At 34.0% G+C, this 27,199-nt stretch overlaps 1 protein-coding gene across 1 annotated transcript; it reads right to left on the reverse strand.

Moving 5' to 3' along the window:
- Positions 1-6,019: 6,019 nt before the first annotated feature.
- Positions 6,020-25,990, reverse strand: LOC147078276 (xanthine dehydrogenase-like). The gene is made up of 8 exons (XM_085960518.1): positions 25,756-25,990; positions 23,826-23,980; positions 20,186-22,337; positions 18,234-18,542; positions 13,662-13,999; positions 10,389-11,193; positions 9,313-9,480; positions 6,020-6,941 (listed from the first exon to the last, which is right to left on the reverse strand). The coding sequence occupies exons 1-8, from the start codon at positions 25,801-25,803 to the stop codon at positions 6,891-6,893; spliced, it is 4,026 nt and encodes a 1,341-aa protein (XP_085816644.1). The 5' UTR covers positions 25,804-25,990; the 3' UTR covers positions 6,020-6,890.
- Positions 25,991-27,199: the final 1,209 nt, after the last annotated feature.

Raw genomic sequence — 27,199 nt, forward strand, 5'->3', positions numbered from 1 at the left:
TCAATAAATCCAAGACCGAATCAGGGATTGATTGAAAATGCAATAATTGTACCATGCCATCGGCATGGTCGTAGAACGGTTCGTCCCATTTGAAAAAATAAAAATAGCGGGTAGTCCAATGTGTCCAAAATTATCGATTCTTAGGATCCTCCTTGGCTTAAATTATTTTATTTAGTAGCATTTTTGTATAAAATCACCCAGATTGGTTTCTTTACTATATCTATGCATATGACATTAGTTTTAGTATTATGGTTAATCCAGAAACAGAGCCAAGTTGTAGAAATCAATAGGCTCAAATAGTGGATCAGGTGAGCTTTTCCATAAATAAACTTGTGCTGAAGCCTTTAAACATTGTAAATACAATGAATCATATGTGCATATCACTCTTGACAAATTTAAACTAAATCCAATATTTTGGGAAATAAATTTATATCGAAATTCATCCGCTGTTGCTTTTTTGTTTATAAATAAGTAAGTGCAAACTTTTTCCAGGTCTTGAAACTGCTGTGGACTCCAACAATCCATTTCATAAAGCTGAAAGTGCATTTTGAACAAAACTCATTAACGAGATGGTTACAGCTTGTTTTTCTGTACATATTCGACTAGTGGTGTTGCAGTCGGTTAAAGAATGTAATGCTGGCAAAATATTACAAATATTTTCGCCAAGAGACTCAGCTGCCAAATGGCATCCTAAAATACGGGATTTCTTCTGAGATCCCTGAAACCATAATCCACGGCAACCAATCGTTGCAAGTTTATTCCAGAAATAAATGCCTAAGATTAAAACATCTGTATCGGGACTGTAATAATCTCTAAATTTTGCATTCTTACAGCATGCAATATATGACAGAATATTCTAAAGTCTGCTTCTAAATGATTTTGATTTTAAATCAATTGCGTCAGTGGAAATTAATCCCTTCAATTTAAACCATAGTGTGTGGTCGTCAAATCCACAATAAATGTACAGCTCCACTTTCTTCGTTGATTTTTGCAAATGTGAGGCAGTTTTGCAAATAAATTTAAAAAGCTGTAATTTTGAGGGCTCACAAAAAAATCTTTGCAATTAATCCACCACATCTAAGGGACGATCACCAAGGCTTACATGTTATAAGTATTTACACTGTTGAAGGGCTTCAGCACAAGTTTATTTAAGAAAAAGCTCATCTGATCCACTATTGAACCTATTGATTTCCTACAACTTGGCTATACGTTACGAGAAAATAATTTGTATCCAAGAAAAATGACGAATGAACCTCTACCAAATTATTTAGTTAAACCATGCATATGTAATTCTAACTGCCGTACATTATCATGGAGTTATAAGAAATTGGCTTTGACATGTATATCATTGTGCAAATGTGTAAGTAGTCTTTGTAAAAACTGTGATCATGATACTTTACTTAAAGCAGTTTGAACACTCGACTTGTTTTTTCTTTTTTTTAATAAAAATGTGTACTTAGTGTGGTTAGTGGTTATCGTTATTTAATTTATTCACCTACCTATATATGCAACCTACACTGTTTCTGGATTAACCATAATACTAAAACTAATGTCATATGCATAGATATAGTAAAGATACCAATCTGGGTGATTTTATACAAAAATGCTACTAAATTAAATAATTTAAGCCAAGGAGGATCCTAAGAATTGATAATTTTGAACACATTGCACTACCCGCTATTTTTATTTTTTCAAATGGGACGAACCGTTCTTCGACCATGCCGATGGCATGGTACAATTATTGCATTTTCAATCAATCCCTGATTCGGTCTTGGTTTTATTGAAGAATTCGGAACAATTTTTGGTGGGTTATAAGAAAAAAAATTAAAACGTCAATAAAAAAAAATTGACCACTAATATCGCCTGGCAACATCGACATTATATATCTTGGTGACCCCTAAAACCTATTCCAATTGTCAGAATGCGTTCCGCATATTATGTATACGAGAAGTCTATGGGATCCTGCACTATATATAGGTTTATCCAAAAATAAATCTTTAAGTTGGTCGAATTTGTCTGAATTAAGGGCATTGTAAAATTTGGAGATTTCTTCACGACGATGCAATTCTCTTAAATCAGTGTCACACTGCAGATCAATAATCTCAAGTTGTAGCTCTGCCGGTGCACTATCAATATCTATTGAAAATGGATCGCGTACTATTGCTAAACTTGTCTCAATTTTTCGGAAGTCACCAAATCTTTGTGAAAAATCGTCATTCAGAGCTTTAATAATTTTACCATACTCTTCAAATTTATATTCTGGTGTATTCAGCAACTTCAAAGTTGGAAAGTGGTCCACGTTGTTATTCGATATTATTTTGTCGAAGGAATAACTTGAGTTTTAATTGAAATCCATTCAAACTTTGTACCATATCATGGGCATATATTTTTTTTCCTTGCAACGCGGAGTTAAAAGTATTTAAATGTGTCACGATGTTCAACGTAGAAAATAGTGGTTACATAGTGTGAGACGAGACGCAAGGAAGACGTACTGAGATAATACAATTACGAAACAACAAATTCTTCAAATTTTAATCTTTTGTCAATATTTTTTAAAAAATTATAAAAAAGTTATTCGTAATCAGAAGTACAATTAATGATGGCGGGCCGCAAAAAAATACCCGGCGGGCCGCAGTTTGCCCTCCCCTGTTCTAAAACATTAGATCGAGAGGTTTAAAAGAATGCATGTGGGCCGTTAATGTCAGGTATATAGATAATATTGTGTTATCATTTTTTTCGGTGATAATGTCATCAAAAGTTATCTTTGTTTTTAGTATATTTTTTCTTGTTTAATATTTTGCTGTGTCATTCATTATGCAATCTGATCTAGATGCTACGTATTTCAGAATGGTCTATTTTCAGGCACACTACAATAAGGTGGAGGGCTCCGGACCCCCCCCCCCACAAAAGCAGAAAAAAATATTTTATTTAGATAGATTAAGTATTTAGATAGATGGAATATTACTTCTTCTGCTTTTTCGTCAGGACCTCATGACTGAGGATCAGGAGCTGGATGATTTGGTGTCGAAAACCTTCTCAACGGACTGGCTCCTCTCGGTGTATTACGACACGCAAAGCCTGTGGCCACTAGAAGAACCGTCGCATTCATAAATTGGTGTCCAATCATAGAGGTATTAAATAAAAAGAGGGGCAAGGAATCGGCTTTCTCATACAACTAAATGAAGCAGGCTAACAATAGCCGAAAACTTACGAGAAATAGCGACGCGATAAAAAAAAATCCAGGGCATCACGGAGGATTTACTTTTTACCAGCCCGCCTCACCATACCAGCCTGCTTCACCATATTTTCATATAACTTGCCGCACCTAGTGTCCAATGTTTTCCGTTTGTTAATATTGCGATGCGGCGTGTCTAAAAGACAAGACAGCGCGGACGACACAATTGGACACTAATAATTACGACTCGGTTAATTTCTTCACTATAACCAATTACATTTTTGCAACATTTTTGTTATTGAGACTACGAGAGAATGCTTTTCAGTATATTTATATACAACTGTGTAGGAGATATTAAACTCATAAATAGGATTTTTATTATGTACCTACTTATGTTTAAATATAGTTTGCATTGATTCTTCGATTTGCCGCCCTTTGATTAAATGTTCAGTAGTATGCAAGATGTGTAGGTTGTTCAAATATAATTTTACATTTATGTTTTTTTATGTAAGTTAAATTGATAAATAAACAATAATTGGCATTTACTTTGATTTTATAATTTTAAAGTGGTGTAAAACCTGTTCCGACGCTGCTGTGGTGGTGAGTGGGTGTTCGGTTCTTTTTAAAGAGGCAGGGTGAGTAGCCCAGTGCTCCCGAGGACTGAGCATGAGGGCCCTGAAGGTCGACTCGATCAGGTTTTTCTATCAGGGAATTCCTTTGTCGCTCGCCAACTTTTGCTATGAGCTCATCTGGCGTCAATGTGCTCACTTGGTCCAACCAGCCGTTGATCACATTGATGTAAAGCATCTAACTATATCTACTTAAGGGGGGGCTAAAGAGCTCGACATTCAAATATAATTTAGTATTAAAAGGACCTCGGCGTCGTAAGTACGTTAATTTAAATCGATCTTTTCGCAAAAATCACTAATCATCGGAGATTTTATTTCAAGAAACATTATTATTATTATTGATATTGTCTGCCGCTGAACATTATTATTATTTTATAAACACCTGCAAGATGTACGCCGATCAGAAAACAGGGCTGTCAAAATAATATTAATTAATATTTTTAAAATGTTAATTTCATCATAGTTTTTAATCAAACCTGTGCAAGTACATACTGATAACTTGGGTGGATTTTGTAGCAAACATACTATTGATATATATACGGGTATATTATTATTATAACCCAATTCAAATTGAACATATGTTGATACTCAAATACTATTATAGTATATTATAGTATATATATATATATATATATATATTATAGTATAGAAAATAATACGATGGTATAATTAATCCGTATCAATTATTTGAAAACATTACATTCGCACTTTGCAAGATAACATCAAAATGTGTATATACTTATCTAAATGACGAATGACATTCATGAGTGAGCGCGGCTGAAAGCTTGGAAATGTGTTTTTTTCTATTTCAAAATCTTTTAATTGTGTATTATTTTATTACAGACTCAAGGCCAACTTCATATAACTAATAAAAAATACTGTTTGTTTCTACGAATAAAAAAAGACAGGAAGGAAGATTTGTGTACAAATCACGGCAATCAGAAAGGCCGGAAAATATGGCCGACAATGCGTGATACACAAACATAAAATACACAAAATTACAAACACATTCGAAGTTTGCCGCACACGAACACATTTTTGGAATATAATGCAACCAAAACTGGAAAAAATTCTATCATGGGTGTTGAATTCCTGAATTAGTTAACCCCAGGTCCATGCCACTACGTGAACCACAGTGGATATTAAGCCATTTCCACACTGGCAACAAGTTTCTGGCAACCTCATTAAATTTTACGATACTTACCATAATTGCTTAAGAAGTTTTACGATAATCATCATAATTATCGTAAAATCTAACGAGGTTGCCAGCAACTTAACTTGTTGCCAGTGTGGACCCGGCATTAGATACACAAAACTTAAATAATATATATTATCCCCCTTAAGGGGACGTTCTACAGAATTGGCCTTGAGAATTGAAAATATGATTTTTTAACATGTGGTTCATAATATCTGGTCTACTAGTTAATATAAAAAGGTCGTGTCAAAGTTGTTTGTGTCAATAAATTTGCTCTATGACTCGATCCGACTCATATTTCATCAGGGCTGTCGAAGACATAAATCATAAATATTTATAATTAATTTTTTTTATTTATAATATAAAATAATGAATTAATATTTAAAAAATATTAATTCATAATATTATTTTGACAGCCCTGTTTTCTGATCGGCGTACATCTTGCAGGTGTTTATAAAATAATAATAATGTTCAGCGGCAGACAATATCAAAAATAATAATAATGTTTCTTGAAATAAAATCTCCGATGATTAGTGATTTTTGCGAAAAGATCGATTTAAATTAACGTACTTACGACGCCGAGGTCCTTTTTTATACTAAATTATATTTGAATGTCGAGCTCTTCAGCCCCCCCTTAACGTTTAAGTATATTGAGATTACCCTGGTCCCTGATAAACTGCTTTTCAAAGAAACTCTTATCCCAAAATGAGATTTTTATTAATTTTGTTATTCTAGGTTTTTTTATTTCATGCAGCCTACGTTTTATTTTTAATGTTTATTTATCATGTATAATCAGAGCATTGGAGCGGAGCTCGGAGCAGGAGCGCGGAGCAGTGGTGCAATGGGCTTTACCCGGAGCACCGAAAATTTGTAGGGCTCCACTGCCCCGGATGTTTTTTTTATATTATTAAATTTTCGTCCTAAAATCCAATGAAAATATTATATTTGACACTTTGCAACACTGGAATTGTTTGAAATACGGCAACACTGCCGGAAGATGCAAATAATGAAAGACGATTTGCTGTCAGTAATTTTTTTAATAGAATTAATAATGAAAATGACGATTTTAAAACTACTTATTTTTTTAACATTTGTATACCTACATATAATCCACTGTTAACCTGGAGCGGAGCTGGAGTAATTATTAGGTCCCGGAGCGGAGCAACTAAAAAAAGGGTCCGCTCTAACCCTCTGTGTATAATACATACCTTTTCTGCATACGTGAACACTTGGTTGACAACTTTACCCTTAAACACTTCACGATACTATTAAAGCGCCCAAATACGCTCCATGATTTGGTTCTGATTCTGATTCAACAATAATTTCAAAAATAATGAGAATCACAACGTGGCACGGGAACGTGCATGTTGGGCATAATGTGAAAATACCATAAAGGAAACAAGGAGTAATAAGGAGGTAGACCAGAGTACGCAATGTGATAGAGGTCACTAAGTAGATGAAGTGTGGCAATAGGCCGGACACTGGATAGTGGTGAAATAGTGGTAAACAAGGGGTTCAAGATTACTTTGTGCAGTTACAGGGATGCCTTATAAAATTCAGTGGATATATATGGCAACGAAGAACTAATGCCGGAGAAGAGTGGAAGGAGTTAGGGAGGCCTTCATCAAGCAGTGGATCGACCCCGGCTGATGAGGATGATGATACCTTTCATATTTATGACTACATTCTCCATAAACACAAAACCACTCAAACTATAAATATTTAGTTTTGTAAATACTAGTATATATTTTTATATTCTTATGTATTGCAATTGTTTGTACAAGTACCTTAATATTGTAATCATTAAACATATAAGAAACTAGAAACATCTACTTGAATACAATTTATATAATTTTGTTGTAATGTTTTGTGTACAATGCGGCTTTGAAACTCATGGAATAATATTCCATGGTATATAGCTGCCTTCTTCTGGTTCGTCCAACTGAAAAATATAACAATAATAACGTTTACTATGATGTAAATATAATATTCATAATATTTCATAGCAGAGAGTATTCTGTTGAATTGTAAAAATATAGTCTTGTGAATATTATGTAGGAATGTACCTATAATTTATAGTATTATTATTTTTATTCCCATATTATCCCATTCCCATCCAAATTTGTTTTAATTTTATAGTATGATAAAGTTAAAACATTTTCTTTATATATTAGTACAAAGTGTAAGTAAGTACATAGATAAATTGAAATATTATTTTATCACCATGCGTAGAGATTGCAATACCGATATTTAAAAACCGGTATTCCAGTATTTATCAATACCGAAATACCGGTTTTAAAAATCCAAAATACCGGAATTTTCGGTATTAAGAAAGCACACTCGTTTACGTTTTTAGTAATGTGCTGCTAAAATGCAAATATATTGAGTGAATCCAACAGAGATGAAAAAATAATAAAACAAATTTCATCAAATATATTTATATAAGTCATTGTCGCGATGAATTATCATAATAATATTTGAAAATAGAAAACATCCGTGACAAAAATGTTCAATTATTCTATAATTATTGATGACTGTACAAGCGTAGAATTTTAGAAGCTTTTCCTGCAGCCGGACTTATTTTCACTTGATGAACTTTTGATTGATTTAGTTAAAATTATCAATATATTCAAATTATTTGTAAAAAAATCACTAGTTCTAGAATTATGATCAATATATATTTTTAAATGTTAACATAATAAATGTAGGTATAAAGGTTTTTGCTGTAAACTACTATTTTTAAAAGATTTTAATAGCTATATTTATTGATAAGCACCTACTTCTGTTTTTTCAATGTTTAAGAAATATCGTTATTAATACCGGTATTCAATAAGAAATAACGAAAAATCGGTATTGACATTTTCATTCGGTATTGCAATCCCCAACCCTGAGTTAGCAATAATTCTTCTGAAAGCGCATATTGTGTTTTTCAATCTATTTATTCAGTTAATAGTAGTATATCAATGGATGTCACTAACATCTCGAGAAAAATATTCAAGCTCTTCCATCTATTCTGGATAAAGTACGTAAATTATAAAATGTATCGTAAAAGAGTACCTATTATTTATATTATTTTATACACTGTTATTTATTGGTGGAAAGACATACACTTCGTCCCAATTGAAAGATAAAAAAAGGAATTACAATAAAATTATTAACCTTCAACAAAACTTATCAATGGAAATATTGTGGTTAAAATTTTCCCCCGCTACAATTTGATATTTATTACACGGCAGTAGCAATAGGTGGAAGCAGAAGATCCGACATAAATAGTGCACACTAAACTTTGTCAGTCATACTTATTTGTTTTCACATAACTAAGAATACAAATTGCAGATGGTACTGGTTAGTTTTTAAAATTCAATTAAATCCCACCTAAACCAAATCATAATAATAATATGCTATGGACAATCTGACAAAAATAGTGCACACTTTTTCAGTCATACTTATTTATTGTCGTTGAATTAAGAATACATATTACAGATAGTGTGAGTTAGTTTTTTTTTTAAATTAAATAAGCCCTGTCGAAACCAAACCATAATAGGTAAAAAAATATTTTATAGACAGACGACTATTTTTGATTGGTTTACGCAGGGTTTAATTTAATTTTGATTATTAACCAACACTATGTATCTCCAATCTGTGGTCTTAGTTCAATGTAACATATACGTATGACTCACAATAGTTTGGTGTGCAATATTTATGTCAAATCTTAACAGCCTGCCTCCACCCTTCGCCACTGGTATACGGTATTGTTATCTTGTTAAATAATATTTTACTAAATCACTCATTGATGTAATATTGGAATTTACGTAGGGCTCGAAATGGACCGGAACGCACCGGAGCGCCGTTCCGATCAATAAAATCTCGCAGAAAAATAATTTGACCGTCTGAGCCAGATCGGTCATAAAACAAAAAAAAACCTAACACTAAAATACTCATAAATTTAGATAATATTTTCGTACAATCATCGAGCGCTCCGGTTCGTAAAATTTTCCATTTCGAGCGCTGAATTTACGAAATATTTTAATAGCAAAGATTATATTATTATTTGTTAGCGCAAGGAAAAAGGCGGAAAGTCTTAAATTTAATTGGTAAAATCTGCCAAATGAACTATTATAAATATGCACAAATGATAAAAATGATGATTTGAATTAACGCCATTGAATTGCTATATTCTTTCATACATAAACATTAGAGTTTCCATACAAAATGATAAATAATCTTCTTTTGGCTCTCCTGAAAAGTAGCAATTTTAGACTTAGTGCCTTCTTCTATTCGCACAAAGAAGTAAACATTTTATAGATAGGTACCATGTTCGTTATAGTGTCCTGACAGGCCATCCTGATTCTGGCAGCAGTGGCCGGAGAATCTAATTTGAATTGCGGAGTGGCCTTGCTGTCTACCCGAGCCGATGCGATCGCTTCTCTGATTGCAAAGAATGCCGATGATGCCAAGAATAATGGAGGTTCTCCAACAGCCTAAAAGCATGCACAAAAAATAGTAAAAACATTAAGAGCGCGATAAAAAACCATCTGAGTTGCTTATTTGGCTATAATTATTTAAGCCTGCTTTAAATGGTTTCGTTTTGGGCCACTGCCTTTTTTCCGTAAATTTACTATCTGTTATATGACGTACTATTGTGTTTGTATACTGTAGGCGACGCAATATAAGTTTCCGATAATGGCCTCTCAAAAATAGGTGCGTATTTTAAGGAGTCAAAGCCTCATATTCACTAGGGGACAAAATTTCCCTCAACATGACGCGCAACATGGTGTCTACTTGACGCTGAAACGTTGCGTGCTATCCCACAACGTTGCACGCAACATAGTGCGGCATTTCTACCTGACGCAGGACATGGGAACGGGCCGCGAGTCTGTCTCGCGTCAAATGTTGGCGAGTGTAGATGGTTGTGCAACATGTTGCTCAACATGAGACTCGAATATCCACTCTCCTTTCGCTTTGTAGTAAGTAGTTCCGCACTCACCACCTTTTCTTTCTCTTTCGTTTAGATAAACTACTCATTAGAATAAATATCTTCGCAGCACTGACCAACACAACCTTATCTGGTGACATTTCTGCGACAACTAATGTGGGTCCTGGTGTGTTAAAGCAAAATGTTCCGCGACATTGTTCCCGAGACATCGACGTAGATGTTGAGCGTCATGTTGCTCCATTTGTCCCCTAGTGAATACATGGCTTTACGCGCCTAAGTATCGTGTATTCTATTTTATTTGTTTCAATTCTTATTGGGTTTATCATCAGTATCATATAAAGAAACTAAATCAATTGAAGAACAGTGAAGTAATTGATTTAAAAATTTGAGTATTTCAGGACTATCTAACGTTAATATTTTGAAATGTGTAATAGATACAAAGTCGTGGTTTACCTTAGAAGAATAAATCGCTCTAGGATTTGGTGCACCCTTCAAAAGAGAAACATTAAATTCTGCAGGAATATCTGCAAATCCAGGGATTTTATATGCCCCAGGACCTCTACTATAGAGTGTTCCCGTATGAGAAAATATCAGTTCTTCTAAAGTGAAAAGCCCATAGCCCTGCATGAAAGCTCCTTCAATCTGTCCAATATCTATGGCAGGGTTTAAACTCTCCCCCACATCCATTACGATGTCAGTCCTGCGTAACTTATGGTCTCCTGTCAAGCAGTCAATTTCAACTTCGGAGCAACCGACTCCGTAAGTAAAATAATTGAATGGTGTACCAGTTGCTTTAGTCATATCGTAATCGATACCTGGTGTATAGTAATACCCAACTGCTGATAGACTGATGCATTCGAAATAGGCTTCTTTGATCCATTCTTCCCATGTTCCTTTTGGATTACGTTTTTTTATTGGGGCGAGTCTTTCTACTATGGTGTTGCAAGCGTTCATTATTGCCATTCCATTTATGTCTGAGCTAGTGCTAGCCGCTGTGGGTCCCGTGTTTGGAACTTTATCAGTGGACGTTTCCGAGATGTAAATCTTGGAAGAGTCTATTCCAAATATGCGTGATGTAACTTGTATCATTTTAGTATGTAGGCCTTGTCCCATTTCTGTACCACCGTATGTTAACAACACAGAACCGTCCGTGTAAACTAAAACCAATGCTCCAGCTTGATTTAGCCATTTTACTGTAATTGATATCCCAAATTTTGTTGGTAGTATAGTTATTCCTCGTTTTTTCCAACGGTTTTTCCTGGAATATAATAAAATATTATTACAATCGTTTTAGTTATGTACATCCATACAGTAAGTTATAGGTAACTACTGGACAAAACTTTGGTAGGTCTCGTTGTTGAGGGACGTGACCGCTGTGATTGGGGATGACCAGGAGGTGACTCAGTGGCGAAGGGTGGAGGTAGGCTGTTAAGATCCGCCATAAATAGTGCACATTAAACTTTTTCAAACATACATATTTGTTATCATTGAAATAAGACTACAATTAACAGATAGTGTAGGTTAGATTTTAAAATTCAATTAAACCCTGAGAAACCAAGCCATAATAGATATTAGTCAAAAAATACATGTCTATCTATAAAATATCTAAAATTATGCAATTAAATCATACATAACTTTGAGTATTTTATAGATAGAATAATATTTTTTATTTATTATAGTTTGGTTTACGCAGGGCTTAATGAATCAAAAAAATGAAGCAAAAATATGTGTAATATGTAGTTTTAATCCAACGAAAACAAATAACTATGAATGAAAAATTGTACACAATTTTGTCGCATTGCCCAAATTAGACCAAATCTATTATGGTTTCGTTTAGGCAGGGTTTAATTGATTTTTAAAAACTAACTAATACCATCTGTAAATTGTAGTCTTAGTTCAATAAAAACAAATACATATGACTAACAAAGTTTAGTGTGCACTATTTATAGCGAATCTTAACAGCTTACCTCCACCCTTCGCCACTGGGAGGTGTAGATGGAGAGTAGTCAGGAGGATAGACGAGAAATCGAGATTTGGTGGTTGCTCCGATGGATGGAGGAGCGAGTTTTATTTGCAGCGTAAACAGTCGATACAAGAGTATGTTACAAGAGCGTTATGTTACAATATGATACTGTTCCGAATTCGGTGGAACAGAATGCTGTGCGGAGCGACTGACACGAAGCTTACTGATCGGACTGAGATTTAGATTGATACTAATAGGTATTTAGACTGTCTAACTCATCAACTATGACACCCTAATTATATGCATGAATATTCGGTAAATTGCGAGACATTGCCGATGAAGTTTGCAATTGAGAAATCTGCTGGCCTCTACATTTTTGCACTCGAACGTTTCGATGCCATCGAAGAATGTCACGCGTGTAGAATATGCTGACTGTAGATACGACGATTGTGCGATAGTTTAAATGGCTTGCTAATTCCAACACTGTTTAAATAATGCTGACAAGGCCCGAAGTCATTGACCGCTACAAAACTTGACGTTTTATGGTAAAGACGGTCCAGTCTTCAGTATTTTATCAAAATGTGTAAATACACTACGTTACAGCTTTGATCTCCACATAACTGACGATGAACATCCACAAACCATCACTGGGGCGGTACACCGAACCATGATAGAGATTTTTACGTCTGGCAGTTGTCGGCGGCTGAATTATTTTAAAAAAAAATTAGATTTCGCTTGGCCTCTCCGTTCTCCAAATTTGACGGCGCCTGATTTATTTTTGTCGGGCTACTTCATGAGACGGGTTTCCATGAACAACCCATAAACAAATTCATTAATTAAGACAAAATATTCATGCAGAAATAACAAATTTGGAGCCAGAAATGTTGCGTGACTTAATGCAAAATGCTTACGCCATTAGGAACCTACTTGTTAACAAGAAAATAGAAATAATTGAAAACGATGTTTTTTCCATACATAGATAACTCCCATGTCAAATAAAAATTCTAAATTTTTTTTGTTCGACCATGTCCGATCCTAATATGATCATATGGGCCTCCACAGAGTAGAGGTTTGTATTAACAGATTTTGTTTTTTCGATGGCCGCGGTGGCCGCGCGGCTTAGGCGTTGAACTATCAAGCCGTGGGTCTCAGCTTCGAATCCTGGGTCTGGCAAGTACATATATTGTTTTTCAATTTGTGTGTGAGTCAAGGTATGGACCTAATAGGTTGAGCAAGTGGCTGACATCCATTTCTCGTAAAAAAACAAAATCTCTTAATACAAACCTCTACTAATAAATTTAAAATTACAAAAGTTACATGCATTATACACCAGTTAGTCCAAGTTGGCCCACCCTGTACATAGTACATACACTGTTAACAACATACTATTAACTGATGAGAATGAAGACAGTAGACAGAGCCCTTCATCCAGCAGTGAATGGAGGGTGTCTAAGATGATGATGATGACGAAGTATGCGCACCAGCGAAGGTATTCTATACAAAAAGCCGCTATCGGCGGCTATCGACGGTAGTTTATCATATTTATGTATTGGGAGGTTAATTGTTACAATAAGTTAAGTGTCTAAACTGTCAAAAAGTGTCATGTTTTAACAGCCTCTCACTTGACTGTTTATACGGTTAACTTATTGTAACAATTATAATACCTCAATACATAAATGTGATAAACTACCGCCAATAGCCACCTTGTATATAGAATATACCCAGTGATTGAACAAATTTTATTAATATGCAAATTACCGCACCTATTGTATTCATCGACTTCTCGTTTCCTTTCGAAGTAGTTAGATTTATCCAAGCACTCATCCCAGCACCGCTTAATAGTACAATTTGTCAGTATCTGGTTGTAATGAGTAGTGTCTCCTTCTTTGTACAGATTGAGGAATGCGATTTCAGGGGAACTCCTTTTAATGACAGTGGAAATATCTCTAATAATATTCTCCATGGCCAACATCGACTGCGGTGCTCCGAACCCTCGGAACGCTGTGTTTGATGGCATGTGAGTTTTACAAACGTGTCCATATAATTCTAAGTTAGGAATTTTATATGCACTATCGCACTGAAGTAATGCTGTGTGCATAACCTGGAAAAAGCAAAATAGTTGTTATTTTATTATTATTTTATTCAATACAATATTATGGCCTTTACACATGCATGAATGTATTGCCGCAATTATCGGGCCCCAGAAAAACCGCTGTGAGTCTGAAATCACAAATGTTGAGGAGAGCGAAAAAATTAAAATTTTGACAGTTTTAAATTCATTCTATAAAATGAGTAAGTTTTTTCCATTATGATTTGAGTTAATCGGAGAGATACTATTATAGTCTATATTTTCATCAAAATTAAATGATGATTAATTAATTAATAGCTGAAATAATGTCCAAAAATCGTTTTTATTTGGAATAATATTACGAACTTTATATTTCGACTCGATTCAATATGCTTTTGCGCGGACGAAATAGATTACTGACTCCGCATAACAAACTCTATTTCTGAGATAGAAACCTTGTTTTACGTCGCATTTTTCTTACTCTTTACGATTTTATTAATTACAACTATAGTTATAACACTCTTTTGCGGAAAAATCGACATTGCGCAATATTTAACTCGAAATAGTACAGCGTGTCTATAAAATCTTAACAAGGAATATAGGGACATATTGATATATATATTTTTTATACGGAGTTTTTATAATTTAAAAGTATTTAAGTATCATTTTTTTATATTTTTTTGCAAATTATTATTAATATTTTTATAAATAATCAGAATATGTACATTACGAAATAATAAACATTCATTAAAAATGTTTATAATGGAATAATAAAGAAGTTGTGAGGAAATTAGTACATAACACTACTAACTACACGATTAATAAAATATCTATTTTTTATACCTACTTCGTAACAAAATTTTCATTATAAATATAGAGTAGATAGAAAAAAACAATATAATAGAACAATTTTAATTTAATTAATATGCAATACAATTATCGAAACCAGAAAGATAATATGAACCATATAAAATAAAAGTTAGAAGGTTTCTAGCTTCGTGCATATTACGCATGCATTTTAGACTTGTCCCAATTGTGCAATTTCGTCGCGATAATAGTATCTATTACCGGCAATAAATCAGCGCTCGAAATGGAAAATTTCACGAACCGGAGCGCTCGATAATTTTACGAAAATATTAATGTAGTTATCTAATTCTGTACCCTAGAACCGAACTGTATTAACTCCAAAATTTTCAAAAGTCACTTTATTGCACTAAACTTCATGATTTTGCCTCTTCTTTCGCATGGTAAACAGTATTAACTCCTATATCAATTATTTCCTGAGATATTGCGTTTTAAAGAATATTAAGTGCATCTTGATTTTGGAATCAAAGAATACTTAAGTCTTTTAATACTCTTTAGTTGTGGGTGTTTTGTTATTTAATGATATTAAGTCCACTCAGTCAAAACAACCAATACAATTAAACAGTATTAAGTGTTATCTTGCGGAGTTAGTACGAACAATGTTTGACACTTGACAGACGACCGCACATTTTTGTTGTATTAACTCCTTTGTGCGAATGTTTGAAACAGTTTTGCATTGAAACATTTATTCCAAATAAGAAAAGTTAATTACAATAATGTCGGAGAGAAGTAAACGTATTCTGGACTTAGTGAAAATACAAACCAATAGTATTATTGATGACTGTGATGAATTACTACCGCAGTGTCAAACAACGATTCAGAAACGAAAGGTAGGAATTTATAATCAGTTTTATGAAATCAAACAATGTTATTAAATTGTACATTAAACCTGGCTGATATTTAAGATATGAGTGTAGCTCGATTATTCGAGTTTGGAAATAGTATTGTTTAATTTTGTTTTAGCCGAATGTCATAGTATTAAATCCATTAATTTGGTTTGACAAAAGATCCGTGAAACAAAAATACAGTATTCATATTTTCATTTTTTAAGATTGATAATGGGTTATTTTCGTTTTAGATGCAGGGAGTTAATCAATTGAAAGGCAAATAAATTCACCCCTAGATGACTTGATTTATGTCGACAAAACTGTGGCTGGTTATCAAGAAATAAGCCATAGTGATATTGTGTGTGATGATAATCTGTATGCATTTGGTCAGAGTGGTAACATCGTTTACTATGAAGTGTTGGAAACATCGGTTGCACCAATACAACCCACTCTCGCTTCAGAGACTTCAGATCTTCTCCAATGCGATAACATTAATATTGTACATGAAACATCTACACATATCGATGAAGGTTGTATAGCTGACGATCCTGATTACCATCAAAGCGAGAATGGTTCTGAATCAGATGTATCAGTTTCGGAAATTTCAGATACAGATAATCAAAATTTGACTAATATCGTGGACGAATCACAACTGAATGTGAGAAAGGGAAAAAAAAGAAAGAGAAATCCATTAAATTGGAAAAATAACATTAGAAAACAAAAAGTAGCAGCAGGAGAGGAACGTCCGATTAAAACACAAACTATCCCAGCACAAAGAGTTCTTGCACCCTGCAAGACAGAATGTCGCCTAAATGTTCCATACATTTTTCAGCTCATCATAGAAATGAAATTCACAAGGCATTTTGGAAAAGTGAAAAAACATTGACCACAAACGGCAATTTGTTGCGTTAAATGTAAAGTCCGTACCGATAAAAAGGAAGAGAATAACAAATGATAAAAGGATCGATAAAAGAAATCATACACGTCAATACTACTTTGAATTAGATGGTCAGTCTATTAAAGTGTGCAAAGTATTTTTTATTTACCTTTTTATATTTCACAAACATTTATTACTACTGCACTATCTAAAAAGTTTGTTGGAGGAAATGTTGAACACGATAAAAGAGGAAAGCAACCGCCATCAACGAAAATACCAGAATTTATTAAACAAAATATTCGAGATCATATTAATAAATTTCCAGTTTTGCAATCCCACTGTTCGAGATTATTATTAAAACATACATTATTTTTGTAATATTATTAATTAATATACATTTTTAAATCAATATTGAGTGTACTTTATTCAACATAATATATCCCTTCACTGAATGTTAATGGCACATAATACTATTTGAAGCAGTACTAAAAGTAACATAATATTTTTTTCTTAAAGCTAAATAGTATTAAGTGTTTATTTTCTATATAACTAAGTTAAAACACTGAAATATGCACATATACTGTGATAAGTATATAAAATAATCAAATGTCTTCTCAAAAAAAATTAAGAACTATAAAACTTTTGCCAAAACTTTAATACAGAAGAAAAAATATATTTCAATAAACTTAAAATGGCTCTACTGAGAAATTTTGGATATGGCACTTAATATAGTTCAGTTCTAGGGTACAGAATTGTATGTGTATTTTATAAAAATAACTGTCTTAGAATTTTTATTATATGGTATATCTAGCTCATACGGTCAATTTAATATTTCCACGAGAGAACGCGATAATTTTGAGGACATTATTAACCGGAACGGAGTTCCGGTGCGCTCCGGTCCATTTCGAGCCCTGAAATAAATATCCGCATTATGTAAAGATATTAAATTTATTATAGTAATTTATAAAATTATGTACCTACATGGAAAGCTATACTTCAGTTGAGGCATGGTGTAAAAAGATCCAGGCTACGTGATGCGCGGATTGTGCAAATGACGCGTGCTGAACGAAATATAATTTGTCATAAAAATCCAACATGCGTCCATTTAATGTTATGTTTATTGTTATATTAATAATAATAATAGTATATTCGTTGACATGTTTTCTTTTTTTAAGTATATACGTAAAGTTTTTTAGTCATCTTTACACGATTTAAGAATATTTTCATCCGACGCCATAACAAAACAAATCGACGTGCGCACACCTCGACGGTCGGTCTCCGATTGACGAGTCCAGGCGACGAGTGAAAAATTTCGTCGCACCTACTGTTGAAAATTATTTGCCGTTTCACTGAAGTACGCTCTTACAATGATACATAAAATGATTAGTAGTTGTACAAATAATTAAAATTTCGAGAGAAATTACTATAAAATTAGTAACCAAACAAACTTTTAAAAGGAGTGTCCAAATTTGAAATTCTTTTTCTTTCAAATACTTCCTGATAATTTTTAAATAAAATCTGGTTACCAAATTTTAATATTATCGAGCTTAAATTATATTATAATAAAGGATTTTCAACATAATGTGTTTTAAGAAAATTGTTTCGGTAAAATCGTATTTAAGGAGATACAGGAGTTAGTGTGAGGTCAATAATCTGAATTGATTTTTTTTATTATTTACCTAAGTCATAAGCTACTTACACTTGCTGAGAGGTCTTCGGAATAGCCAGCATTGTTATACATGTGAATTACAAGGCCTTCGATCTTTCCATCATTATTGAAGGCGACCTTATACTTGAAGTAAAATGGGTGTCGTCCCCCCGTCATCACCATGTCGTCATCTCTATCGAGCATGCACCGGACTGGCTTTTGGAGTTTGAATGCGGCCAAAGCCACGGGTAAAGCGACAAGCATCGCGCGGGACTCTTTCCCTCCAAACCCACCTCCAATTCGTTTAACCTTTGTGACAATTCTGTTAATTGGAACTCCGAGAATATGAGCGGTTAGTTTCTGCAATGTAAGTTTAGTATAACATTATTTATTTATAAGCATATGGGAATGGGACGATTCGGCGCCATGAACTGGCCGCGGGCGATTGGCCCCCGCTAATTGGCCGCCGGGACGATTGGACGCCCCACGGTTGAATTAAATCCGCAAAGGAATAGACGTACGTAACGATTTGGTAGAGTAAGTAGACAAGTCAGTTTAATATGCTTCTATCTACTTAGCTGTTGTACCTTATACATTTCGCGCTTGACACATTTTTAATGTGGATTGAGAATTAGTATGCCTTATGATGGTAGTAGATCAGTGGTTGGCAAACCGCGGCTCGCGAGCCACATGCGGCTCTTTGGGTATTGGCGTGCGGCTTTTTGCCAAATTTCCAATTCACATTTTTTACAAAAAATATATAATTGTTGTCGTTTTAAATCCGCCCATTGCAAAAATCCACAAATTAAATTTTTCTCCATTTCATATTGACACAAGCACTTTTGAAATAGACTTTTATTTGGTGGATTTAACAAGCAAAGAATTATGTAGCTCCAAATTTGTAGGTCTTGCCACCTATATTGAGGATTTGGAGAGAGAAAAATGCAATTGAATTTCACAACAGAAGTGGAGCGCTCTAAAAGATCTACATATTATAAGGTAGATACTACGATTTTTAATACATGGCATAGCTTTACGAACTCATATTCGAGTCTACATAATATATATGTGAACAATCATTTTCAAACATGAACAATATAAATAGCATTTAGAGAAGCCAAATAACCGATGAGAATTTGGAGTCGCGACTTAAAATTGAAAACGTTACATACCATACATACAGACTCTCTCCAAAGAAATGCAACGAAGGTCATTGTTCACACTAGTTTTAAGGAATACCTACGTGAAAATTGTATGTAACTAATTTTCTGTAAAAATATATTTATAATTTCAACAATAACAAAATTATATTTGCGTTAGTTTTATTCGAAAAATCTTCTTCACTTGATAAATAAACAATAACATTCACTTAAATAAATCATATTTATAAAAATATATGGATGGCTCTCGAAACAAAATTTAACCGTTGTGATACTCATATTTGGCTCTTTTGATCCAAGAGTTTGCCGACCTCTGTCCTAGACCATAAGCATACTCAGACTTACCTCAAGGATTACGTCCGTCCTCAAGCGAATTCCCAAAAAGAGAAGTCTTTTTAACTAAAAAAATACATGATTGTCTCTTATAATATTAAACCTTAAATTTAAGCATTTAATGGTGCCAATATCATAACATTTTAATGAATAATTATATCCCATATTGTTAAGCGTGTGTCGAAGCCATTGTAATACACAGTATTCCATGCTGATTAAAAATAAAGTACCTAAACCATAAATTATTGCACATAAAATATTTCTACGCCTATCAAGTTTTCTCTTTACAAACAAGTGAGAAACGCAGAATACTTGTATTGCACTAGTTGTTTAACAGTTTAACAGTTTATCAGAAAATCTATAGCAAATAGAACGTAGAAAAATCCTGGGTCACTTAGATGTCCATGCATAGACGTCAGCAGTTAGGAGCCAGCAATAGAAACAGACGACTCCAAAGAATAAAATATAATAATTATATTAATTAATGTCAAGCATTGAACAAATACATACGCTGATTTCTGCAGGATGTTGGCTAGAGCTGAACATTTCCAATTCATTGTCCTCTTTGGGAACAGCCCGGCTGACTTGGGTTTCTAAATAGAAATGCTCCTGTCCTCCAACGTGGAAATCATTTTCGATTACATGATCTGCTTTTTGGAACGCTGTCACAACATCTCCGACACATATTTTCGGAGAACCGGAATAAAAGGAATTTTCTCTAATTGCATCATGAATAGTTAATATAAGAGGCTTTAGGTCTTCGTAAATGACTTTCACTAGTTTAGCTGCTTTCTGGGCAGTGATTTGATCTACTGCAACAATCGCTCCCAAACTTTGACCATGACTCGTAACTGTCTTTGATCGGAATAATTCTTCATCACGTTTATCTGTGCCGACAAAGTTTCTATCTCCTTCTAGATCTGCTGCAGAAAAGAAAGCACGAACTCCTTCCATAGACAAGGCTTCAGTCGCATCGATTGAAACAATATTGGCGTGCGCTTTTGTACTCAAAACGAAAGCAAGGAAGAGTTCTCCTTCTAATAATGGCATATCGTCACAATAGACTGCTTCTCCTGTTGCCTGTTTCAATCCAGATGCGTGCACAATCGGCCGTCCTATAGGGTCTATTGGGGATTGTTTATCAGAAGGCAGACTAAAATATTGAGAGCTTTTTAATGCAGTATGTTCAATGCCACCTATTCCACTCTTATCATAGTCATTTACAATAGCAAAGCTTGGTAAAAATTCAGATAATTCTTGAGTAATCTCTAAATATGCCTTAAAGAACAAACTCAACGTGAGAGATCGTCGGTATTGAATCATACCACCCGGGGCGGATGGATCCAAGGAAAGATCTTTCAATAGGTTTGTGTAAGCTTTTTGTAGCATGGCTTCATTCCACGCTTGTCCCACTAAAGCTTTGCTTGTATTTTTAGTTAAAACGGTGATAGGCGCCATGCCACCGAAAGCTGTTGCAATATATGAAATTATTCCAGTCGTAAATTCAAAATGAACATTCAATGCCATATTAACAATAGCAATGTCATCTTCACGGCGTTTGGCCTGTTTGAATGCTTTAAAATATTGATTCTCTTTTGTAAATGGCACTTCAATCGATACCAATATTTCATCAGGAAGAACAATATTCTTCCTATATCCAGTGAAGAACGACTCATCCATAATAATACTTCTTTCATTAGTATTGCTTTTTAGATTCAGGGCAATTCCGGCTGCTAAAAATATTGGATTCAGATCAGAGATCGGGCTTCCTGTCATTATGTTTCCACCTACAGATGCAACATTCCTGATTTGTTTCCCTGCAAACCAGTAGAGCATTTCAACAATCGCTTTAAAAATCTTGGTTTTGTACGGAGGAAAAGTTATCATCAATTGTTTCATACTTGTCTCCATATCAGTCAAAGTGACAGCAGCTCCAATTCTTAGTCCACTATCTGTCACTTCCAGTTCGTTAAGGCTCTTAATAAGATTTGGCATAATAATGACTGGGTAAATACAGTTTTTGAATTTGACTTCAACTCCTATTTCAGTATTCCCGGTGACTATTTTGGCATCATTATGGAGACTCTTCAGATTCACAATGTCTTCAAGAGACGTCGGACGGTGCCAAATTACACTCTTTCCTTTAAAAAATAATATCTGCTCATCATAGACGGATGACATTTTTAATTCCGGTGGAAAAATTGGTTCCTGCGATGGATCATGGGGCTTGAATTGACTGGAATCAAAAGTTTGTTGTGGGTCATCATCTGCAAAATATCCATTACCACCATTCTTACAGCACTTCTCTCCTAGACCACAAATATTGTTTCCGTTGGTGGTAGCTACTTGGTTCCTCTCCCATTCTTCAGTGAAAGACTTGTAGCCCTCAATGATGGGTCTGTATCCTGTGCACCGACATAGATTTCCTTGGAAAGCGACTTCTAAATCTTCATATGAAGGCTTCGGTAATGATCTCAGCAGGGCGTACATGGACATGACTATTCCGGGAGTGCAGAATCCACACTGAGATCCATGAGCCTTAGCGATGCGTTCTTGTACCGGATGGAGGCGTGTTTTGGTGGAGCCAATTCCTTCCACTGTCGTCACGGCTAAGCCATGCATCGAACACACGGGAGCGAGGCATGCGTTTATTGCCAAATGACTGATGTGAGAGTAAGTTAAGGACATCAATTCTATACTAATTAATAAGTTTCCATGTTAAATTTGTGGGATAACATATTAGTAATTTACAAATCGGAGTAGGTATACGTCATGACTCTTACTATTACTATTATTGAACTGGTGGTTTATTTAATGGACAATTTAGGTCCTATGTATTTTGGAGTACACTTAAATAATTAATAGTAATGAAGGTCTGATATACCTACTGTCGTTTTTTACACTGGCAGATTTATTAATGATTATTGCTCTTCACGTATGCCCGCATTCCAATGATTAATTAGATAACTTCTAGATCAGGGATGGCGAACCTATGGCACGCGAATGTTTCATTTTGAAGAGAAAAGAAATATTACTATTTTATATAATATATTTAAAAAATGTTTTTTTTTATATAAAAAAGGTTTTACAAATAAATATATACCTACTTAAGTAGGTAAGTAGGTACTTACTTATAGTTAATATTAAAAAATAATGACAACATAGCCATGCGTATTTTTCATAGTATACATATTATGTTTAGGTACCAATCGATGAGGAAGTGGAAACGACGAAATACATCCATAAATAATGACAAATCGCATTGTATACATAATTATAGGCAAATCATTTTAAAGAATAATCATTACGTTTAATGTAAATATACGATTACATAGATGGGTCCTTAGGATCGGGGAATTAAAAATAAAAATATACAATCAACAAACCTTATGAAATTAATTATCGGCAGTCACTCAAATATAATAACTGCTCGTTATTTTACGTCATACATAATCTCTAAAAATGGAAAACCGCTCAGTGATGGAGAATATAATATGAAAGAAGAGTAAATTTAAATGCTTCCACGATCTCTTTGAATAATTTGAAAACAAGGAAAAAATATTCAAAGAATAAAAGATATGCATTAGACTATAAATACGATGAAAGATAGAATATCAATAACTCAATTGTAATTTTTAAACCTTTTTATAAAACTGTTAAAAACTATTTTTTTTAGAAAACTAAAAAAAAATTCGCCATAAAAAAACTGCCTGGCACGTCAGACAGTCGAAAAATATAATTTGGGAAATTTTGGCATGCATACGTAAAAAGGTTCGCCATCCCTATACTAGATACTGAAACATTGTATTTAATAGCTAGGTATTTAAATATACTAATATTTTTAGGTCTTCATTTCGTCATACTATTAGTCACGTGCTGGCCCTGGACCGAGTGATGGAAGCCTCATTGGAGATTAATTCTTATCGGATACATTCGGAATCAAGTACCTAAGACATGGCCCCCACAAGGGGGGAGCTGACAGGGCTCTTATAAAAATAAGTGTGTTCGATTTTTTGTTATAATATAGCCTGCCTAACTCAGACGCTCAAATTATTTTTTTCACGAGATAATCTCGGGGATTTCATGAACCGGAACTGCGCTCCGGTGCGATCCGGTCCATTTCGAGCCCTATTTAATTATAAAAGGATACACGATTTTCTTCTGTTGGCGATTGTACGCGGACACCATGACAGTGCAGGCGCCGCATCCTCCCTCTGCGCAGCCTAATTTCGTGCCGCATAAATTCAACTTCCTTCTCAAGTAAAATAGTAACGTCCATTCTGGGTCTGGATCTGGTTCAATCACCTGCAAAGATAATATAATATTAAAGTTTCGGCATGTATAGTTAACAAATAAAAGAATTCAAAATAAAATGGCGCACTAGTCACATCGAATAATTACTATTCGACTGTGTTTAGGCAAAAGGCGTTAACTCTCACAGAACAAATTTTACAGGAGAACAAAAAAATCGTTTTTTGACTGATTTTGGTTCAATACTAACATATTAAATATGCACATTATGGTGTACGGTGATTAATGAATTGGTGTTTTAGTGTTTTATTTTTGCGAATCTGACAATAATTGAAAAAGTTATTAACGACAAACCATTAAAATTGAGGGTTGATTCCTTTTACATTATCGAATATTTCCAACCTTATTGGAATTAACAGCATACAATAGCATTAACCCACAGTAACTAGTACTAGTTTAAGAATTTTAGTAGTACTCTGCAACTGCAATTTAATATCTAATAGATAATTGTATGTATGTTATATTATATTATTTTCTTCACAACACATTACCCAATGGGAAGGTTTATTACATTACATCATCCATAGAAAAGAATAGGTACAGAGAATATTATCATGTTTATTGACTTTTATAGGCTTATTGGTAAACAGTTATGTATTTCTTCAATTATTTAAATAAATTTTCTCAAGTACAATTTGTTTAAAATGATTGTTGAGGTCATGTTCATACTCGCGAGACGTTCGTTTTCTCCCGGATTTTGAAATTAGTATTTGTGTTTTTTTATTGACAAAAAATGGCACAGATGGTTATAGAATTATAGATAGTGAGGAACGTGACATTAAGAAAAAATAAACACTCATTAAACATGCGCAGGTGCGATTTCTTTTAGTGCGTAGGAATTAGGAAGGGATAATGTGATTTTTGTTACGGTTGCTATTGTCAACTGTATTTACATAAAAAATATTGCATCGCTTTCTCTCACTCGGCGCCAATTCGATTATGTCTTATTTTCTGCCAAAACCTCGCCCTAATGTGGTATGTTTACAACATTATCATTGCTCGAAATGGAAAAGTTTACGAACCGGAGCGCCCGAGAATTTTCTGAAGATATTTACATAGTTATCAAATTTTATGCGTATTTTATAAAAATAAGTGTTAGATTTTCTATTATTAGCTCAGACGGTCTAAATATGTATTCCACGAGACGGAGTGACAATTTTACTGATTTCACGAACCAAAACGGCGCTCCGGTCATTTCGAGCCCTGAACTGTTAGTGGCATCTTTCCAACAGTGAAAAAACCAATAGCACACAACACATAACATAATATTATTTTTTAGTCGTGGGCCTACATATTGGGCAGGGATATACATCAAACTTATCGTAGGTATCTACTGTACGCCCATTATTTCGAAATTCGGCGCAATTCTAATAGGCTAAGTTAGGTTAGGTTAACCCGGGACTAATACGTACCTATATCGTTTTGTATATTATCAAATACAATATTCATAGATAGTTATTTCATAATTTGGCGCAATTCTAATAGGCTAAGTCAGGTTAGGTTAACGGGAATAATAAGTTTATTGTTTTGTATATCGAATACAATTGATATTCATAGATATTTCATAATTTGGCAAATTATAATTGGTTAAGTTAGGTTATGTTAACCCAGGAATAATAAGTTTATTGTTATGTATATCGAATACAATATTCATAGTTATTTCGTTATTCAAAATATACAATTTGCATTATGATTTTCGCTAATTTGAAATCATTTTTTAAGGATCCTTTGATTTACATGTCACTTAGATAATAAATTATTACACTGACCTTCTTTCCGTTCACAAAAAACGTGAGGATTGACATTATTTCACTCATTGTTATGATTGTAACCAATTATAGTTCTATATAACAATACCTCGTTATTAATCAATTTATGAGGAGAGCACTGTTTATCACAAATAGTCGACTGATGTTCGACAAAACTGAACGTTAATAAATAAATATATAAATGTGCTGATTTTAGTAACAGGTTTTACAATGCATAATTCAAGAATTAGTTTTACACAACAAAGTATAAAGTTCGTAGGTATAGAATATAATTAATATTGTGTTATCAATTTTTTCGATGACCAAATGAATGTCATTTAAAGTTATCACTCATTCTTCTTGTTTGCTATTTGCTGTGCCCCCATCATACAGTCTGATCTAGATGCTATGAGTATTTTCAGAATGGTCTATTTTCAGACGCGCACACAATGGGGTAGGGACCGTCCCACAGAAGCAGAAAAAATACAAAATATTTAGATAAATAATAAAATATTACTTCTTCTTAGTTTTCGTCAGAACCTCATGACTGAAGGTCGGGACCCGAATTATTTTGGTGTCGAACAACCTTCTCAACGGACTGGCTCCTCCCGGTATATTACGACATGCAGTCATGCAAAGCCTGTGGCCACTGGAAGAACTGTCGCATTCATAAATTGATGCAATTATCTGGGGCATCCAATGTTTGCTTCTAAAAGACAAGACAGCGCGGACGATACAATATGACACTAATAATCTTAATAAGTATGACTGATTGATAACCACTTGTGGATGCGACAGGTCGCAATAACACGCACGTTAACACCCTTAATAATTAAGGGTCGCTCAAAAGATGATAACATTCTAAGGTGGTCATGATCCTCAGTCATGAGGGAACGACCAAAAAGAAGTTTTACTGTTTTACAGAAAAAGCGTCATCCGAGATTAATTTCGGCAAAATTAGGAGACCAACTATTTGCGAAAATAATTAAATGCAGAAACAGCTCAAGTTATTGTGGCTGTTTCTTGTAAAATGCATCCTTACTATTATTCAACATTAATGATTTGTGGCTGCTTTCTGCAAATCAAAGAGAGCGTGTTCTGCGTTATGTGAAATTTTTGTAATGCATTTCTGTGGTATAATATTTTTCACTTTATCACTTTAGTGTTCGATAAGTATAGAATAGACCCAATGGAACCTTTTTGTATGCAGGCTGCCTGGCGGATTTATGCATAAGGTAGAACAAACATGTTAGTTTGTTAGATAACTCGTTTTTTCCAAATTGTGGACTGTCTGCTTTCTGGAAAAGTGCTGTTTTTTTTCGACCATGTCTTATCCTAATAGGATCATATGGGCCTCCACAGAGTAGAGGTTTGAATTAACAGATTTAGTTTTTTTACGAGAAATGGATGTCAGCCACTTGCTCAACTTATTAGGTCCATAACCTGACTCACACACAAATTGAAA

Source organism: Rhyacophila brunnea, unplaced genomic scaffold, assembly GCF_057557595.1.
Source record: "Rhyacophila brunnea isolate RB1 unplaced genomic scaffold, BYU_Rbru_1.0 scaffold_11, whole genome shotgun sequence".
In the NCBI taxonomy this organism is placed as follows: Eukaryota; Metazoa; Arthropoda; class Insecta; order Trichoptera; family Rhyacophilidae; genus Rhyacophila; species Rhyacophila brunnea.

Excerpts from the sequence above, each read along its gene's own strand:
- LOC147078276 (XM_085960518.1), bottom strand. The coding sequence starts at position 25,803 with ATGAGTGAAATAATGTCAATCCTCACGTTTTTTGTGAACGGAAAGAAG. Across the intron at positions 14,000-18,233 it reads CCGAAGACCTCTCAGCAAGT|GTTATGCACACAGCATTACT; the intron begins GTAAGTAGCTTA and ends TGCTTTTTCCAG. Across the intron at positions 11,194-13,661 it reads GAAGTCGATGAATACAATAG|GAAAAACCGTTGGAAAAAAC; the intron begins GTGCGGTAATTT and ends ATTATATTCCAG.